The sequence below is a fragment of the Diprion similis genome, chromosome 10 (assembly GCF_021155765.1).
Source record: "Diprion similis isolate iyDipSimi1 chromosome 10, iyDipSimi1.1, whole genome shotgun sequence".
Classification (NCBI taxonomy): Eukaryota; Metazoa; Arthropoda; class Insecta; order Hymenoptera; family Diprionidae; genus Diprion; species Diprion similis.
In genome coordinates, this window is record NC_060114.1 from 13,412,698 (window position 1) to 13,427,940 (window position 15,243).

Here is a 15,243-nt window from a genome sequence, read left to right on the forward strand (position 1 = left end):
TATGTATTTTTTTTTTTTTTTTGTTTTAACCCGCTTATAGACCTTTTCAAGATCGATCTATCAGGCCTGCGAAGTTCAGTAAGAAAAAGAAGACAAAAATTCAATTTAAACCTAACGATTTCAGTTACAGCTCGATCTGAAATTTTTCGTTTTGTTTATTTTTCCTTTCGCCTTCACGAGTTCGTAAATGTTTACCAATAATATGTGTTGGCTCGTTATTGAAATATAAATATACATTGTATAACGCCCTGCGATATCAGACGTCGAGAGTACTCGAGAGTCTGAAATATTACGTGCGTGTGTAGTTTTATTTTAGACGATCGTTTCGTGTACGTTACACGATTCTCACGCATTATACATCAAGTCGAGATATGACTCGATCGATTTCATCCATCGATTTTTTTTTTTTTTTTTTTTTTTTATATATAACTTACTTAAGGCGTGAGATACTTGGCTCTTGGTTAAATTAAGAATGGGAGACTCGGTGGGGTCGGATTATGCTTGCAACTAAATGATGCAGGATTTAATCACAGTGAATATTATACCATACACTTTGACCAAATTTCCCCCTTGTAAAATCATGATAACGAGGTGCAACACCATTGTGTATAGACTTTACACATCTGTACGATGCGCTGGTAATATCACGCGGTTCCTCTGCTTTCCCTTTCTTTTTTCGTCGCCGAGGAGAGAGAGAAAAAAAAAAAAAAAAAAACTGTAGGTTTACATTCTTTTTATACCCTTGAAGTTTATTTATTTTTAACTAATTTATACTTGGCTCGTATACAGAAGAGCCTCATCATTGCTACCGTCTTGCTTAACTAACGATGAGAGTACAGATTGGGTGAAAGATTTTTGAAACGTTCAACGAGAGCGAATTACAGCTGTTGGCCTTTTTTTTTCTTTCCAATATCTTACGCTCCGTGAATTGTTATCGAGCGAGCAACGAGTTCTCCAATTTTCCTCCGAATATGTGAAAAATATATCATTTTGTAGTTTTCACTGTTAAATAAACAGTAAATGTAGCTCTCACCGATCGTTAAGAGCATAGATCAGAATCAAGGTCTTTGAACTCCACCTCGCGGTCTCGACCCTCACACCAATTATAAAACTCTCTTATAATATTTACTCAATCATTTAGTTACCGGTTGAAGATCGAACATTGTTAATAACGTTATCCTCATCCGGAGGTGCGAGAGATAGTAAAAATTTACAACTGTCTTATCGACTGTAAACAATGATCGACTGTAAACAATGATCTACAATTACTCTCTTTACCGACTGTAAGCAACGATCTACAATCACTCTTTCTTACCTTCCGTCGGTCATTTACCGGCAGTTTTTCCTCTTACCGATAATCGACATGCTGCAGAAATCTCCACGCATTTCACACCCTATTCAAAACGTCGGTAGTTCGGGGAACGGACAATAATTTCTGTCTGTTCCTAAAATAAATGCACGGCCTCAGTCAGTTGCAGAAGTGTGGCGGGGACACAGCGCGTGGTTTTAGTATAGCTGAACGCGTGGAGAGTATTAAATTTTTTTTACTTCCTCGTACAAATCATAGCTAAGTGAAAAATTAACCAGATAAGGATAATTGTTAAACCATCAAATGGCTGAGAAAATAAAGAGAAAAGGTAAATATCTGCAAGCTTTTACTTGGACGTATTTTTTTTGCTAAGTTTTACCGCAAGGTGCACACGTTTGTCATATACTTGATCTTATATATTTCAAACCCCGGTTTCGCGTCTCGAATTGCATCAGCAAATGGGACACGCGGCGGGCGATACTCGATACTGTGATTATTATTTAAAAAAAAGAAACAACATATTCCACCAATTCCAAATTCCGAGTAAAGGTTCGACCTATATTGTCTGAAAATTATTCACTCACGCGTTTCTTTTCAAATACTTTCTGCACAGATGCTTCGACCGACACGGTGCAGGAGGCCATGGGGCACTACGGACCGTGGCACATCATTATAGCTGTTTCGCTGTCCCTCGTTACATTCCCAGTCGCCTGGCATCAGCTCACCATCGTTTTTTTAGCACCTCCGCCAATTTTCAACTGCATATCACCAGAGAGCCTCGATAATACGACAATGCGTTGCGAAGTTACCGTTGCCAATAACGTAACGGAGAAATGTACTGCGTTCAAATACGACAAATCCATATTCGAGGAAACTATCATAACGCAGGTAAATTTCACAGCTGGAGAAAGAACAGAATGGAGAATAAGCAGCTATTTGACGTTTAGATAATTCTTTTCAACAAGGTTCTGATTAGTTTTCAGAAATAACTATTCGGGGTTTTTATCTTAACATTGTCATTCACACGGCGAGAAATGTGTACACAGGGTCGCTTATTTAATAATGGGTGTCTGACCTTTGTCCAAGACAGAGAGGAGAGAGAGAGAGAGACGAAGTGCTTAATCTGATTTATTGGGTTTCAAAGAAAATCGGCCACCTAATAGTCAATCTTGTACATACAACATAGTTTTTGTTGTTGTTGTTGTTTTTTTTTTCTAAATTTAACTTCGTGATAATTTCGGATAATATTAATTGCTTCTGATTACTTCAGGTGGGTACGGAAATTTTTGTTAAAGTCTTTTTTCCAACCACTGCTTGCGGCTTGATTGAATTTCGAAGCCTGTCAGCGTGCGTGACGTGCCCCAGTTTCGTACAGTACGTTGAAACATCGTTGGCGCATGCGCAGAGCTGAAATGCTTACTTTTACGTCTTTCTATGGCGCATGCGCACTTTCGAACAACTCAATTTTACGCACTGTGTCATTGAGCTTGCTAAAATGAATTCTGAACTTGATACTATTATAATTTAAAAAATTATATCTGAATCAGAGTTTTTCGTAAATCGGTCATCCTGTTGGATACGGAACAACGATTAAATCGGGATTAGAAAACAAATAACTTTACACATAAATTCAATTTTTTTTTACCCTTTACAGTGGGATTTGGTTTGCGATAGACAACCATTGGCGAACGTTGTTCAGACGGTCACCATGTTTGCGGTGCTGATTGGAAACATGGCATTCGGGATGCTAGCTGACAGGTAATGGTATAGCTGATCGAATTCTTCGCACACTCCATTGAGGCAAGTTGGAGGAAAAAATAAAGAAATTTACGTAAGAATCTATTTAACCGGGTTTTATTATCATCAGGATAGGCAGGAAAATTCCGCTGGTGATCGCGGTGCTGCTTCTGTCTCTGACAGGATTGGCCAGCGCTTTTGCTCCCTATTACGAACTGTTTTTGGTGTTGAAATTTCTCGCTGCACTGGCGACCGGTGGTTCGATGCTGATAAGCTTTGTAATAAGTAAGTATCAACTGTAAATTGAATTACAAAATCTGTTAACAAATTGAGGAAAAGAACCGAGAATAACACTGTTATGCAAGAAAGAAGAAAAAAAAAAAACGATTTCCTTCTCCTTTTTATTATTATGTATCACTGTCATATAGACTTGATGCTCCTGAATCAAAATATAGTTAGAAAAAAGTATGTACCGCGTGTACTTTTCAAGTAATGCCCTTAAAAAAGTTTCAAAAAATTTTTTTTTTTTTTTTTCTCTTTTCAAGAAAATGAAAACACTTCGAGCAATTTTAGGTTGAGGGATTTATTGTTCATAGTTTCAAGAACATTTTAGAATTTTTTTCATCGAAATTAATAACAAAATGATGGTATGGCGTATATCGTTTCCCCTACTTGTATGCGTTATGCCGCCATTTTGTTATCAATTTCAATGAAAATTTTTGAAAATGTTTCTGAAACTATGAATAATAAAACCCTCAAACTCGAATTGCTGAAAACGTTTTCATTTTCTTAAAAAAAAAAAAAGAAAACCAAAAATCTCTTAAAAATGACAAATTTTAAGTCTTGAACAAAAAAAAAAAAAAAAAAAAAAAATGGAAAGGTAATCTAGATTCCGTAATTCAATACCTTCATTTCTATCATATTTTTGTTCCAAGGAGGATTTCGTTGCGGAACAATGTAATCAGCTTCGGTTTCTGTCCTTTTTCATTTTCTAAAATTATTCCACAGTCATGGAAATCGTCGGCGTCGAGTGGAGGCCGATGTGGTCGGTTTTGTTCCACCTTCCGTTTATCACTGGAAACTTGATAAACGTCCTGATATCGTACGCCACTCGGACCTGGTATGGTTTTCAAATCGCAATATCGGTACCCCCTATATTGCTGCTGTCCTATTACTGGTGAGTGCGTTAAATTCCTCGAATAGTCAGTGTCACGGCGTACATTTACGGGATCATCATAGGTTATCGCTGATGTTTGACAATCGAAAATTTATCGACAATGATAAAAATCGACGCGTGTAACAAGTTAATATTAATATACGTCTATACACTTGAGACTGAAGCTCTTATCACGCGATTCGAAATGCAGTTTTTTTCATTAATTTCAAATTATTTCCTGTAACTTCGTTTCGTTATTGATTCTCTGACGTGAAATCTGATTTAAATTTCAAGTAAAGATTTCAAATCAAGTCTCAGATTTCGCAAGTAATTATATTATTGCTACGATTCTCGTATTTTTTCCTTTCATTTTGATTTCTTTTAATCGAGTACGAGCATTTGACGAACTGGGCGACATATTTGAAACTCGTTATAATTTTCAGGGTTATTCCCGAGTCTCCTAGATGGTTGTTGGCGGTCGGTAGGGTCGACGAGGCTCAGATAATACTCACGAAAGCAGCGAAAAGGAACAAAATACCTTTCGAAAATGTTAAAATCGCTATCGAGTCGTACAGCGAGTCGAATTCGAGGGATGCCCAGGCTGTCACGGAGAAGTACAGCATCCTTCATCTATTCAAAACGCCCAATCTTCGAGTTAAAACACTTTGCGTATGCGCCAATTGGCTTTCCTGCGGTATCTGCTTCTTTGGACTTACTCAATACGTCGGCACACTCAGCGGCGATATATTTGTCAACGTTGCCGCTGCTGGTGAGGATTTTTCAAATCGTTTACGGTCGTAATCGTGTGTTGTATATATATATATATATATATACAGCGTCAGAAATCAGCAACATCTGTTTTTCCTTTTTAAATCTCTATTTTATCATTAATTTCCGCTTTTCTTCCGTCAATTTTTATATATGTAACGCAGAGTTCAAGCGTATGTACATCGTTAGACACGCGGGTCATTTAAGTTGGTCAGAAATGGTGAGAATTTGAACTTCGGCAGTGATTACTTTATCTAATTAATTATTGCGAGATCATTTAATATTCGTATGTCGAGTGATTTAGCTTTTTATCGTAGGTTTTTTCTTTTTTCTTTTTCTTTTCTCCTCTCATTACATAATTTATTCAAGTTTCAACTTGTATATAACAGCTTTGCATTTGATTCGTTTCGACACGCGATGCAGCTGTTGTGAACGAGAAATTTTCACCAAGAAAGAAACATATTTCATCTAGTAACTATTAAATTGATGAAATTTTCGTCCGTTTCATGGAAAGAAAATTATTCATACTCTTAAATGCGATAACCAAAGTTTTGTTTTTTTATTTCGAGTTCGAAGACTTTGTTTTTTGTTTCTGTATTTTTATACCTTGATCTTATATTTTGTATACTTATTTTTTTCTTCCCCCTTAACTTTGTCAGCCTCGATGCAGCTGCCGGGAACGGTTTTGGTCCTGTTTCTCATCTCGAGGGTTTCTCGCCTGAAGGTGATGATAGGTGGTAACCTTTTGTCAGGCCTCAGTCTGCTCCTTCTCGTTTTCATATCAAACTCAACGGCTCGGGTTACTCTAGCGACGATTGGACTCGTCGGGATGTCAATTAGCTTTCCCACCGTTTACCTTTACAGCACCGAAGTATTTCCGACTGTCGTTAGAAACGTGGGACTCGGTTTGGCCAGCGTTTCCTCTAGGATAGGCAGCATGGTTGCTCCATTCATCGCGACTATGGTAAATCAAATAATCCAACAGTAATAATAATGATAAAAAAAAATTTATTCATTTGAATAAAGAATAATGGAAAAATTTTGAGATCGATATTCTCTTTTATTTTTTTATTCTTTTTAAACACAATTTACTTTCAAATAATTATTTCGCATGAATATACAGGATACCGTTCAGCCCTGGTTGCCTCCCTTGTTATTCGGCATAGGGCCGTTGATCGCGGCAGTATTGTGCTTATTTTTGCCGGAAACTATGGGTTGCGAATTGCCGGAAACTATCGAGGACGGTGAAAAATTTGGCAAGTATGTACAGGCGTGTTCGACTAGCATTTTTTTTTTTTTTTTTTTTTTTTTAATACCGTATCGAAACTTTGCCGCGTGATTTCAATCGATATTTTATATTTCTAAGACGTTTTTCAGGAAGGAAAGATTCTCTGTGTCGAGAAATACGCAAGCAGTCGATTCGGAGTTACACCTCGTGAGATAGTGAAGAATTTCTCTTGTTTTTCCATTTTTCCGTCCCTTCTCTCGATTGTCTCATTCTACCAATCGATTTTCATTCATTACTATATATGTATACATAAAAATTCGTTAATAATAACAGTATAGTTAGTTATAATAACAACAAGATTATTTGAAAAGAATATCCTTAATAGTTTAATCAGTGTGTTCGTGTATTTTGCATTTTACATCATGCGTTATATATATATATATATGTGTATGTATGTATAAATATATACAGAAACATTGTTGAAATATAAATTTTATAAATACAATCATGTACATGCAGTATAATATATACCATGTATGTTATGCGTAATTTACGGTTACCGATATATTGCATCACATTTATGTAATTACAATTAATTTTTTTTTTTTTTCCAATTTTTTTTCTTTATCTCACTTCGATCTGTTATATGTATGTATATATATATATATATATATATATATATCTAATACTTATACGCGTATAAGTTGAGCAATATTTACTGAGCGTCATGTGATTCTCTGGTACGCGTACGCGTTGAGAAATGAGTATGATGATATGGCGGGAGGAAAAAAAAAATTTAACATTAAAATTAGTCCAAGTTGGAAATGTAACAATAAGATTACATAACGCGGACACGCGTTAAAGTTTAATTTTTAGGGTATACATACAACACTACAAGGGACAAATTTTTATCAAACTTATTTAAATAAATAATTAAACATGTTTCAACTATGGAAGGAAAAAAGTACTAAAGGTATGAAAACTAAACTACGACCGTGTAAATGTTTCATAACAATAACAATTATTGGGACAAATCTGATGATAATTGTATAATAATATATCTAACGTAAATTTGGGTATTTTTTGTAGAAAAAAAAGAAAAGCAAAAAAAAAAAATACCAGCCAATAATGTTTGGATAAAAAATAAACAGAAAATACGAACAGATCATCGGAATTCGTCTTTTATTACGAAATGTGGTTACTTCGACGCGAGTAAAGTATCTGCGAGTCATTCGAATCGTTATTTCATCGTAATTTGGAATTCTCGAATTAACAAAGCCCTAACCTATAGAGGTAAAAGTATGAAAAGTTCTTTTGACCGCGAAAGCGTTGAAGGAATTCGAAAGATTAGGGAGTTTGTTGAAATTGGTGAGAAAATGAAGACGAGAAACGTTTAAACGAACCGACAAAAGTAGATTTTTGGGTCACTGTTACGTCACGGTTACGGGTTAGGAGAATATTTTGTCTATTGAGAATTTCAGCCGCGGACTATATCGTGAGGGCTTCTTAGAAAGCGTAAAGCTTACACTTAACGTAATGGAATGACCTACATTTTTTAGACGTACATTGGAAAAACAAATAGAAAAATATACAACACTTAGAAACGAAAAATAACACTCATATCGAGTATGTATGTATACACAGCTGCAAGTGATCTGCAAAAATGTATAACAATTATATATTTACAATAACTATAGCTAAATATAATTGGACGATATATCCTGAGGACTTTTTTGCCAAAGCGTTCACTCACTCCGATCTCTCTATTTTTCTTCTACTTTTTAATAGTAAACTCGAAAGTTCAGAGACTAGATCTCGTTTCTATATTATCTAATCCTGAAACTTGTTTCATTACGTATCGAGTATTTTTGAATCGATTGAGAGTTTTCGAAATTCTCGAAATAATTCAAATTCAAAAATGAAATGTAATTTGTTTTTCCGAAGTTTCGAAACTCTCGATAAGTCGAATAATAGAAATTTCTACATTTATCGTAGGCACGACATCACCGTTGCAGAAATTTTTAAGACTTATTGGATTCCCAATTTTATTCCTTGCTATTCGTATTCGTATTCGTATAAAATACGGACACTTTTCTGGTCCCCTTTTGCTACTACAACCATACGAACCATCCGGTATAGAAGATTGTCGATCATCAAGCGGAAGGCGAGTTTGATCAAGACGGCGTTTGTCCCATGTATCGTATTTTACCTGGCAAACCATTCACCATACCGTTTGTTTTTTTATGAACAGCATCGATCATCTGGTTTCCGTACTTTACTGTGCTGCTAATGGAGCCGAGCCACGATGAGACGATGTTTTTAGGTGGCGTTTTCTCCACGCTGGACGGTGTGCCTTAAAAATGACAAATTATACGGTGAATCACGCGATTGAAATTTCGAGTAGCTATAAATTTTCATAATACATCGGCTACGACGTGAGCAGTTTACCTATCAAGAATTTCAGAATCGTTTGATTCACGATCTCCGGTTTTTCTTGGTGAGGAAAATGTTGCGCATCGCAGATCACTTTCAGGCTAAATTTCTCGCAGTGCTCCGAGCTTTTTATTACGTTTTCTAACGAGACTTTCGGATCCTGATTTCCTATTATGAGCAGCGTTCGGGTCAGGATTTGTTCCGAGGAATTTGGATTTATACGAGCGAACGGCAAGCTGCGATAATAATTTATCGCTCCTGTCCAATCCTCTGAAAATCATTCAAGTCACGTGATACATGATTTCTTTCGACTTTCTCTGTTTTCAGTAGCTGGCCAGGTAGAAATGTGGGTTTCGATTTTGACAAATGGTACGAAATTCACGGCATTCTTCGCAAGCTTACCTTTCCTGCTAAACGAATATTTGTACGCCTCGACGTAATTCTTCTCGTTGTCTTTCTGGTTGATCTGTAGATGCTTGTAAGTATCGGTTATTATCGAGAGATCCTCTTTCAGAGCGTCTATCTCCGGTAAAAATGGTAGCTGACTAAAGTGAATCCATCTGAAAGAAAGAAAGGATTTTTCAATTACGAAACGCGTAATGTAACTGAAATTTTTTTTCTGTCATTGCCACGAATTACGTACTCGTGAATAATAAAAAATTCACTCACTTATCGTTGAAGATACTCTCGCCGGTAAAACCCTGCCAATAAAAATTTGGATGAGGACTCGAGATTGCGACGAATTTGTACACTAATTCCTCGTGGAGAGCTGCCATGTACCATCCTAGAAGTCCTCCTAAGTCGTGGCCAATTATGCTGCAATTTTTTACTCCTAGGGCTATAATTAGTTGCTTTAGTTCATCCAGTAAGGTTTCGATTCTGTAGGCTTTTCTGTTGGATGGTTTATCGCTGTCGCCAAAACCCTTCAGATCCAAAGCCACGACTCTAAAGAGTACATAAAATCACAATTATTTTTTTTTTTTAACTTGTATAATGTTAAAGCAAAATGAAAATTCGCGTTACTTTACCTGTGGTGTTCGGCGAGCGCTGGAATTTGTTCTCTCCAGGACAACCAGCAGTCGGGAAATCCGTGAAGAAGAAGCAAAAGCGGTTTGTCCCGGTCACCAGCTTCGACGTAGTGTAGTTTGATGCCCTGGAATTCAGTTGGTTTAATTTTTCATTCATATTTCGGCTCTCATCGGCACGAGTACAACGAGCCCACGTTCATGAAATTCGGCCGAACCGTTCTCGAGTTATCGCCCTTCGAATCCCGCGCTCCTTGCGAATCGCCGCGATTCGCTGCAACGCTGCTCGGGCGACTCGCGCTATTCGTTGACTTAAAACCGCGATATTTCGCAAACGGTACGTCCGAAATGATCCAACGTAGGCTCGTTTGACTCGGCTTGACGTCTGCTGCAATGTGGCTGCGATTGAGTACCTTTAAGAGAAAATAAATGAAAGTGTTGTCGTTCGTCGTGTATTTGAAACCGTGCAGTCTACACGGATATACGATTATAATCATTTGGGGTGGTGATGTCTGAAAACTGTTTCGCGGTAATGTTTGGAATATCGATGTACGATACCGCGTAACGAGCGGCTCTGCATGTTGTTGTTAAATTCATTTACATTATAAATATGCGGATAACAACACTGCATTCTCTTGCGATATCTTATCAAAGGTCAGGCAATATTCGTACCTATCATTCGATCCCGTTTTCTCGCTATTATTGAACCACAATCGTTCAACGTCGACTCGTTAATGCTAATGATACACCATGACATCAGGCAACATGCAGATTATTGCAGGTACGGAATCGCAGCCTCAGCGTGAAACGAATAAAAAATGTACGTATAGGCATGAAATTCGACTAACCTTAAGCTTAACGTAGGAGTGTTTACCCAAGCTGTTATCAACCAAACATAACGGCGGATTGTCTCGTTCTTGTAGCACAAAGAATTGATTTGGGTTCCATGCCCACTTGATGAACCTCTTTGCTATTAAGTAAACACCGAAAACGAAAGTCAGAAAATGTAGCTTCGTTGTTTCCCACACGGATATGTTCACTATTTTCAGATCCTCCATGGCTGAAGAATTTTTTCCAAACTATGACGCTTCAATTGATGATAAAAAATTTTAAGTAAAACAAACTTTCCTCTAGAAAAAGGAGACCAAAAACCTGCTGGATCCTTGAATCTTCGCCAACTCCATCGGCGACTTAACCTATCCTTACGAACCTAACCAATTGTGACAACAGTCCATCTAGCGATTCTATCCACACTTCGAACCCAGTTTAACGAACAGATTCCATCTGAGAATGGGAATGGTACGCAGAACTCGTACGTACCGTCTGGTGACGCACTCTCTTTCTAGGAACCCTACAGTCCTAGACCGAAAGGATCAACACTCTTCGTCTAGTCGTAAGTTCTTACCGACCGAGCTAAGCTGGGGTAGCTTTTACGGTGATCCAGTGAACACACTGCAGGGATTATTTTCGAAACTGGTTCGTAATTCAATTGGGCACTTTTTGTTTGAATCAGCGCGCGATTTAATCACCGTAATGGCGAGTCTTGTTTTCACTTTCACACGACCGAGAGAATAACATTCACTCTTTCAACTGATTCGAGCAAACTGAGAATGGGAACACACGATAGTTATTTTGCGGTATGCGATGCATGTACATACATGATTGCTTGTGGTATGACGATGATCAAAGGTCAGAGTGCCCCGCTATTTAATCAGAAACAACTAAGCTGTTTTGCTTCAATATTTTATTCTGCACATCTACATTTGCTGAGTAATTTCAGTTTTTATCCATAGTTCCTTGAACATGACTTTGTTTTTTCATTGTCGGTTTTATCTTTCTCTCTTTTCCAGTCTTTTTGCAATAATCACGTCACTCACGTACTCTAACCACGTCTCTGCTGGCCTGAATGACACTATCGCATTCCAGGTGTAACATCGATTGAATTACACGCCCAAATTTCGTGTATTCATACCTCAGACACGTGTGCAAGTGACTGTTTCTTATCGCAGATCTGTTATCTGAAACCGTGAAACATAGTTCGTTGGATTTTTGTTATCTTCCGTCCGTTTTTTCACCGTACAAACAATCACGTTGATCAATTAATCTACGAATCGATATTCCGTGGAATAATTGGAGGAAACGGATTCTCTCTCTTTTATATAGATTCTTTTTACTTTGTACACTTGATTAATCAGAGGGATCATGGTCGTTCGCTTTTTTGTCCAATCCATGACGTTCGCATTAAGAGAGAAGTCGTTTTGCACGTTTTGATCAGTAACGAGGATCCAACGTCTCTCTGATCTTCTTTTAATTAATTATTATTAATACCCGATCACCGAATAAGTCATTACAACAAAAAAATCAGAATCTGTAAGAAATGATTGGGTAGCAACTGTCGGTGCTTAAGGGATCATCCTAGTGTAACGGGTCGAAAAATAACTGATTTTCGCGTTTTTTTTTCGATGGTTAAAATACGTTAATCAGTCTAATTTTTTTAATGCCAAATCAAAGCGATCACGAAGAACAGAATATAAATTCCGAACCTTTTTTTTTTTTTGTAACGGTTTTCTCGAAACGTGGTTTTTCAAAACGGTGGACACCCTTAAAGGAAAAACATTTTTTACGCCATTCTTTATTTTGCTATGGAACCTTTTTTTTCGTAATCTTCATATTTTTTTAACGAAGAACTGTCCAAAAAATAGGCTAAAATCGATACTTTTATTTTCAAACTGCCGCCATTTTGTCAGTTTCGATTTTGTTTCAGATAATATTTATCTGATATAATACATAATATATTACATTGCGGGGACTCTTTTCTTTCGAAGTTATTGTCAACCTTATAAAATAGATTTAAAAAAAAAACAAAAAAAAAAAAAGAAAAATCGTTTAAGAATTTGTTTTCTGTTCTTCGTGAGCGCTTAGATTGGACATAAAAAATCAGTTCAATTAGCGTATTTTAACTGTAGAAAAAAAAAAAAAAAAACATCACGAAACTCAGCTACATTTCTACATTACAACGAGAAAACTTCAGAGAGAAATGACAAATGGGTTTTCGTTATTTGTTTTGCCGTTAAGCGTCTACTCGCATACACACGTCGTTTGTGATGTGATTACAATTTCATTTCGCATTCGTTCCCTCATTAGCATGGAAAAAATACGGTGTATGCAATTTATACTTTCTTATCTTTTGAACTGGTTTACGCATTTCCTGCGTCCATTGCCCGGGGCTACTAAAATATCATTCAGTCTTCTACTCGCTTGAAATATATAGAAACACGAATATGTACACTTATATTGTGAGTTTTCTATACTGCAACGTAGCAGGCATATTTTATTCGTTTCTTTTTCTTCTCGTCGTCTCCGGTCGCAGCTCAAGTAGTCGCCTATCGCCTTTTTGAAACTGCAAAAAGAATGACAAATATATAAGCCACGTTTTTATCGTCCATTACTTTTTTCTTTTGGATCATCTCGAATCTTTTATCAACATTCTTAATTATTTGATAAATTTTTTTTCACCTATCTTTAAAACCATATCCTTATAATTAATAAACCACGAATAGTGATAAAACATATGATTTGATTATTTATTTAAAGCTGATTTTTTTTTACCTGGCAGGTTTTTCGAGGCAAATCACTTTGTTCTACAATTGAAAATACTAACTTTGAAATAGAATATCGTATTCATGGTTGGAATAAGTATTAAACCATTATATTAATATATTATCGCGTATGATGTAGTAAATTTTTTCACTATTTACTGCCAATTGGATAAAATGGTTTCTTCTTTCTCGACGGCGAGATGCGGCACTAAAATTTGTTGCATTACCGACGCAGTTTGTCAAGCAGGTAGCGCCACCGAAAGCTTGCAACGCGTTCACGGTGCATCGGGAAACGTAAATATTGATTTCTATTTGTTTATCCAATATTTTTCAGTTCATCATTTTTCTACCGTTTAAAACAGCGCGTTTCGATTCGAATCTCGAACGTCGAATTTCTAAAATGAGACGGAAAAGGGGAAAAAAAATGGCAGCGGTGGGATTCGAACCCACGCCTCCGAAGAGACTGGTGCCTTAAACCAGCGCCTTAGACCGCTCGGCCACGCTACCTCATGCTAAAACAACAAAAAAGAGCATTATAATTTTTCAGGCATAGAATGGTGGAAAATCGGAAAACGGTTGCTGTATTTTCCACAATTAAACACGTTTTTTCGTTTATAAATGATTATCATATACACGGATTGGAAAAAACGTGATATGAGAGAAAAAATTTCAAGTACAATTTCAGACGAGATTTTTTTGATCTTTCTTTTTTTTTTTTTTTTTTTTTTTTTTCTACCCCTTAAACGATAAGTGATCTTTATTTGTTTACTGAAAAGAAAACAAGAAGAACAATCCATTACAGGTAAAATAATAATTTGCGATTTGGCAAGTATCGTATCAAACTGCGTATGTTATTCGAATTTTATGATTTAAAGAAAATAAATTCTCTCGATAATAACTACGATAACAGACGTTGATGTGAAACGAAAAGATATTCAGATTCCAATGCATAAGATTATTCTGTCCGTACACAACATATCACACGATCATAGTATCATCTTATTATTTAATAAAAAGAAGAAAAAAAGTAGGCATTTCCACTCTTTCAATTCCATATTAAAATATTCGATTTCCTCAACAACGTTACATAACCTGCAAAAAATATTTATCTGCATTTATTATTACGTATCTGTGTGTATACATTGTACATGATTATAATGATGAATGGATGTATGTTCATGTATACATAGGTATAGTACATAGGTAAATAAGCATCGGTGAACGAGGAATAAAACAATACCTATATACCTATAGATACATATTTATATATGTTTACAGGAAACGGGCGGATCCTTAAAATTTCGTATTCCCCGATGGTGCCCTGAAGTTACGCGCATGTCTACAGGTATGTATGAACTGCAACATTATACGTTATACTTATACCTATACATATATATGAGGGATTCTCCACGAAACCGGCCACTTTTTTTTCGACCATCTCAGATCTTTCCCATAATTGGGTATATGAAAGTACTACTGAAAGTCACTCTGCGTGATTTTTTTCAGATTTTTAAATTCATTATTTTGGAAAATGCCATTTTTTTTTTAAATTAATATATCTCGGAAACTTGAAGTAACTGAAAAAAAATGTCTGTACATAAAAGTTGTATTTTTGTGTAAGCTTTCGAGCAGATGACTTGAAATAATTTTCACGTTCCGGTAACGCTGATTTTTTACGAAAAAAATTGGAAATTATTTTTTTATTCAAAAAAAGGCCACTTTTTTTTGCTGAAAAAAATTACAGGGTCTTTCAGTATGTCTGACGATATCACGAAAAAATCGCCAGAGTGGCACCGCCAGAGGTTTCTGTATAAAAAAATTAATTTGTGTGGTTTCATTTTTTTACCCTAGAACCTCGATCCGAAAACCACACAAATTAATTTTTTTATACCGGAACCTCTGGCGGTGCCACTCTGGCGATTTTTTCGTGATATAAATTTTTTGAATAAAAAAATAATTTCCAATTTTTTTCGTAAAAAATCAGCGTT

At 36.2% G+C, this 15,243-nt stretch overlaps 2 protein-coding genes and 1 non-coding gene across 4 annotated transcripts; 1 reads left to right on the top strand and 2 right to left on the bottom strand.

Moving 5' to 3' along the window:
- The first annotated feature begins 1,460 nt into the window (after window positions 1–1,460).
- On the top strand, window positions 1,461–6,442 carry LOC124411506 (organic cation transporter protein-like). Of its 2 annotated transcripts, none has more exons than XM_046890652.1 (9): window positions 1,461–1,637; window positions 1,923–2,197; window positions 2,964–3,067; window positions 3,177–3,331; window positions 4,055–4,223; window positions 4,646–4,971; window positions 5,630–5,934; window positions 6,094–6,230; window positions 6,337–6,442. In XM_046890652.1, exons 1-9 carry the CDS (start codon window positions 1,613–1,615, stop codon window positions 6,407–6,409), a joined length of 1,569 nt encoding a protein of 522 aa, XP_046746608.1. In that variant the 5' UTR covers window positions 1,461–1,612; the 3' UTR covers window positions 6,410–6,442. The 2 variants fall into 2 exon arrangements, with proteins under 2 accessions (XP_046746608.1, XP_046746609.1); XM_046890653.1 differs by having other exon boundaries at window positions 6,348–6,442.
- A 1,830-nt stretch (window positions 6,443–8,272) lies between these two features.
- LOC124411511 (epoxide hydrolase 4-like) lies at window positions 8,273–11,059 on the bottom strand. Its single transcript, XM_046890662.1, has 6 exons — window positions 10,505–11,059; window positions 9,660–9,784; window positions 9,301–9,576; window positions 9,034–9,191; window positions 8,647–8,901; window positions 8,273–8,551 (listed from the first exon to the last, which is right to left on the bottom strand). The coding sequence occupies exons 1-6, from the start codon at window positions 10,712–10,714 to the stop codon at window positions 8,373–8,375; spliced, it is 1,203 nt and encodes a 400-aa protein (XP_046746618.1). The 5' UTR covers window positions 10,715–11,059; the 3' UTR covers window positions 8,273–8,372.
- A 2,621-nt stretch (window positions 11,060–13,680) lies between these two features.
- Trnal-aag lies at window positions 13,681–13,762 on the bottom strand. Its single transcript has one exon. It is a non-coding gene; the product is annotated as a tRNA-Leu (tRNA).
- Window positions 13,763–15,243: the final 1,481 nt, after the last annotated feature.